Genomic DNA, 5,000 nt, shown 5'->3' on the forward strand with positions numbered 1-5,000 from the left:
GTTAGTCAAAGAAAAGCTTTTATAAAAAAAAAACAGACCCAGAAAACGAGGCTCTCAAATCAATGACGTATTAGAAGAGGAAACTCCGCCTCTACGATAAATGTGTACGCCTGCTATTGAACCCCGCCCACCTGCTTCTGTAGCCCCGCCCACCGACTCATGCGCTAAACGAGCAATAATCATGCCGAAGAAACCAAGATAATCGTTTGTAAAGCAGACACAGGTGGAGCTGGATTTGCAGACATATTGAGATTAAAACACAACGCTGTGCTTTTCTATCGGATCCGACAGGAATGGTGCAGCGCACTAATGTGAGTAAAACATGTTTTTATTATGCGATAGTATTGCATTGTTACAGATCGTATTGATTATGTGTACGTGTCTAACAGAACAGACCTCAGCACGCTGCCACAGGCTGGAGAATCCTTTATTTGTTGGTTCATTGCGATTCGGGATCAGACTCGGACATGTGTGGGCCGGTGCGGTGTGTTTTCCAGACGGGCTACCAAAACGTAATCCCGTCGGCAGGCGGGGAATCTTAAATAGTGACATTACATTCATTTCCTGATCTGCTGTTCACTCTCTTGACTTGATATTTGAAGTGTGTGTGTGTGTGTGTGTGTGTGTGTGTGTGTGTGTGTGTGTGTGTGTGTGTGTGTGTGTGTGTGTGTGTGTGTGTGTGTGTGTGTGTGTGTGTGTGTGTGTGTGTGTGTGTGTGTGTGTGTGTGTGTGTGTGTGTGTGTGTGTGTGTGTGTGTGTGTGTGTGTGTGTGCAGTTTGTACTTATATCCACCGATCGGACGGGCCAAGTAATAAAAAAGTAATATTCCAATCAACCGCGGGTGGATGAGAAATAAATCGTTGTGTTTGTTTGATGAAGACGTTTAGCGAGCCCTGTGAGAGAATCATTACGGTGCCGCTTTCCAAACAATCCCTCATGTGAATTATTATTATTATTATTATTATTATTATTATTATTATTATTATTATTAATTACTGTTCTTTTGCACTTTTGCATTCCCATGATCAGGATTCTGTTATGAAGAGAGCCTCACTGAAGCGTGCGTGTGTGTGTGTGTGTGTGTGTGTGTGTGTGTGTGTGTGTGTGTGTGTGTGTGTGTGTGTGTGTGTGTGTGTGTGTGTGTGTGTGTGTGTGTGTGTGTGTGTGTGTGTGTGTGTGTGTGTGTGTGTGTGTGTGTGTGTCATGACCGCATCATATTCATGATTTTGTAGGTTCTGATTTTATATACATGTCTTTTTTAATGGATGTTTTTCGATGTTTTTTTAAATTTGGATGTTCTTGTAAAGCGCTTTGGAACTTTTAAAGGCCCTATAAAAAATAAAGTTTATTATTATTATTATTATTATTATTATATATATCTGTGTGTGTCTCTCAGGTCAGACGGACGGTCATGTGATCGAGGACTCAGAGCTGAGGAAAGCGTCTCATCTCAGCCCAGTTCACACACACCAACAAAATGGATCCGTTAAATCGTTTCATGGCGAGATGTCACCGATCTGCTGGTCACCGGGAGAGCACGGCTCACCTGAGGGCAAAGGTCAAATAGCCCTCACCTGCACTCAATGCCATTTTCTTTTAATAACCGTTTTAGTTTACCTTTGTCCTCCTGTGGTTGGCCAGCCGTCAGACCTCCGCTCATCTTCACACACAGATGAAGATATTAGTGTTGAAATCCGATGGCTCAGAAAGGCCTTCATTGACACCAATGTCATTTCCTCTCTCAAGACCCATAAAGGCACTAAAGACGTCGTTACAAAGCCCATCTCACTACAGCGGCTCTACAATCATTGATGAAGAGGCCAGAATAGAGTTAGTGCGCAAAAAACACTAAATGACGACTTATATAGTGATGGCCGATTTCAGAACAAAGCTTCGAACCGTTATGAGTCAGTGAATCGATTAATGATTCGGATCGCGAGTCAAACTGCTGAAATCACGTGACTCTGGCGATCTGAATCATGAATCAATTGAACACTAATATCTTCATCTGTGTGTGAAGATGAGCGGAGGTCTGACGGCTGGCCAACCACAGGAGGAATTAATCACACAATTTACATTTTTGGGTACTAACCCTTTAAACTACTTTTAAATGACAGCTTATTACAAAGCTGAAGAACTTCAATGGGAATGTTATTCCAGGTATTGGTATTCTTATTTCTCATGCATATGTTACCACTATTTTAATGAAATTTAAAGCACTTTGAATTACCATTGGGGATGAAATGTGCTATACAAAATAAACTTGCCTTGCAACAAAATTATAATATAAACCATGGGCGTCTGAAGCAAATAAAAAGATGAGTGGGTCCTCTCTCTCAGATTTTTTTTTTTACTGGAGTAACATTAGATGCCATTTACATTAAATACAAATATACCGCCGTTGACTAAACGATTGATTGGGCCGATTGAGTAAATGACTGAGTTATTAACCGTGGCTATAGTGTAGCGGTTAGAGACGCACGGCATCACGTTTAGACGCAAATCGATCTGAGGTTTGAATCCGCCTTTTGCCGAACTCGCACTACTCTTTTCCCATCACATATCAGGGGTGCGTTTCTCAGTCACAGTAATCCAGTAGCGGTGGCTTTTGGAGTGGCCTCAGAGGGCAGCGAAGCATTCTGGGAGTTGTAGTCTTTCATCCCCATGAGACATAGTCTTCTCTCAGTCTAGAAGGCACCAAGTTGAAAAATAATTTCACATTTCTACTACATTAATGACCCAGTTTAAATACAGATTCATCTTCCCAGCGCTGAAGTACCCCTTTAATCATAAAATGGCCCTGATATGTAACTAGACATTAAGAAATCATGTTAATTTCAAACACTTCTATTACTGCCAACAGTAGTCCGGCCAGGATATTGTCATTTAAAAGTTGTTGTTGCAGCCCTCAACTGATGTTGATGTTTTGGCCTGAAGCTCCGCCTTCCACCTATCGACCAATCACGAAGTCAGAAGTGTTTCGGCATCCAGATCTGCTCGAGTTACCACAGCTTCAGATCTACAAACGTTCCTGCTGATCCTGCAGCCAATCTGGCAACCTCGAGTCAGGGGGGAGGGGGAGGGGGGAGACACCTGCAGTACCAGTTTTGGCCACAATCTTACATACACTTCCTTTAAATCTCTTGACAAACTAAAAGACATAAATTAAATTTGTATGTATTTGAAATAAAAGATATAGATTGAACTAAATGTCAGCTTGCTTATTTTGCGCAAGGATTTATTGAGTCCACATGTCATGCAGACATGCTTCTAACCACAGCTCGATATCTGTCGGTGCAACAACACAAGTTTGTGAATGTTCGTTGGAATGATGGTTTCGGGGAACACCGACTGGTGGAACTATATTGTTAACGACGGAACGTGCGACCATAATTGGCTAACGATGGTTTTGGGAAACGCACCCCTGATCGGAAAGCCATTTATTTTCAATAAAAATGGAGCAAATATTAGAAAAGTGGAAATAAAGCGTCTAACATGTGTTTAATAATAAGTGTTTATCGGTTAGGGGTAAACAGACATGAGCTGAATTAGAGACGATAAAAGTGAGTGGGTCCAATTTCATTAAAAAGTCGTAAAAAGTGGGCGGGTCTTGTCCAACACACACACACAATGGTTCCAATGGCCATGATATAAACCATACACCAACACAATCTCTCATCTGTTTCTGGCATGCAGACGTTGTAGCCTTAAACTTGGAGGGCCCGGTTCAGACGTGCCCGTTCTGCCAGCGGATGGAGCGCTGCTCCGCCTCCCTGAGGGAACACCTGAAGTTCTGCCCGCACCGGGACAGCCAATGCCCTCTCTGTGGGTTCAGCTCGCCGTACCGCGCTCAGATGGAGCGCCACCTCACGCTCCACAGCCACACTCACGACAAGGTACATCACACACACACACACACACACACTCACAAACACACACACACACACGCACACTCACTCACTCACTCACTCACACAGGTACACACACACGCACACACACACACACACACACACACGTTTGTTTTTGTGACATATGGGGACATTCCATAGGCGTAATAGTTTTTATACTGTACAACCAATATTTTCTATCCCCTTACACAGTCCCTAAACCTACCCATCTCACACACACACACACACTGCCCCTAAACACCCACCACAGGAAACCTTCTGCATTTTTACTTTCTCAAAAAACTCATCCTGTATGATTTATAAGATGTTTTCCTCATGGGGACTAAAAAATGTCCCCACAAGGACAAGGATTTTGGATATTGCCATCTTTGTGGGGACATTTTGTTTACCAGCCACACATACAAACACACACACATGCACAAACACAACACACACACACTCACTAACTCACTCACACACACACGCACGCACAACCAATGACACGCATGCAGACATGTGCTAACTGCTCCTGATTTCATGTATGTCCCAGAATTCCTTGTCTGAGCCCAGTATGGAGAGCAGGAAGTTCAAGTGTAATCAGTGTGGAAAGGCCTTTAAATACAAGCATCACCTCAAAGAGCATCTGCGCATTCACAGCGGTAAGAGACGCAACCAGTGCAGAAACAACCCCCAGTTACAGTGTGCTTAAGGAAAATGAATACAACAAATATTATGTATATTATATTTATATGCAAAATTCTTATTGCTTTAATGCACGAGGGGGAAAATCCATGTTCTTATTTTAATTAGTAAAAAATAACACAAATGTTTATTTATTGTTTTTAGTATTTTATTTAGTTTATGCAAATAAGTAGTTTTTGTGTGTGTAAATAAACACAAATAAAAAATATTTAAAATATAAAAACATTATGATATATATATATATATATATTTATTTATTTCAAAATATTAAGGTAATACTATACCTTACTATACCTATACTATACCTATGCATTGTAATATTTATTTAAAAAAATGCTTATTAAAATGCTTATTATAAAAAAATATTTATTTTGGAGCAAAATGTATGGCAGCCCATTTTCACCGTAATAA

The 5,000-nt window shown here is 41.2% G+C and overlaps 1 protein-coding gene across 3 annotated transcripts in view; it reads left to right on the forward strand.

Annotated features, from left to right (window-relative positions):
* LOC137093404 (zinc finger E-box-binding homeobox protein zag-1-like) overlaps positions 1-5,000 on the forward strand; it is a 70,766-nt gene that overhangs the window by 52,652 nt on the left and 13,114 nt on the right. For all 3 annotated transcript variants that reach the window (XM_067458215.1, XM_067458216.1, XM_067458217.1), the window contains 3 exons: positions 1,397-1,558; positions 3,697-3,896; positions 4,438-4,546. In XM_067458215.1, the coding sequence (XP_067314316.1) occupies positions 1,397-1,558; positions 3,697-3,896; positions 4,438-4,546 (471 nt within the window). The remainder of the gene's footprint in view (positions 1-1,396; positions 1,559-3,696; positions 3,897-4,437; positions 4,547-5,000) is intronic.

Source organism: Pseudorasbora parva, chromosome 12 (assembly GCF_024679245.1).
Source record: "Pseudorasbora parva isolate DD20220531a chromosome 12, ASM2467924v1, whole genome shotgun sequence".
NCBI lineage: Eukaryota > Metazoa > Chordata > Actinopteri > Cypriniformes > Gobionidae > Pseudorasbora > Pseudorasbora parva.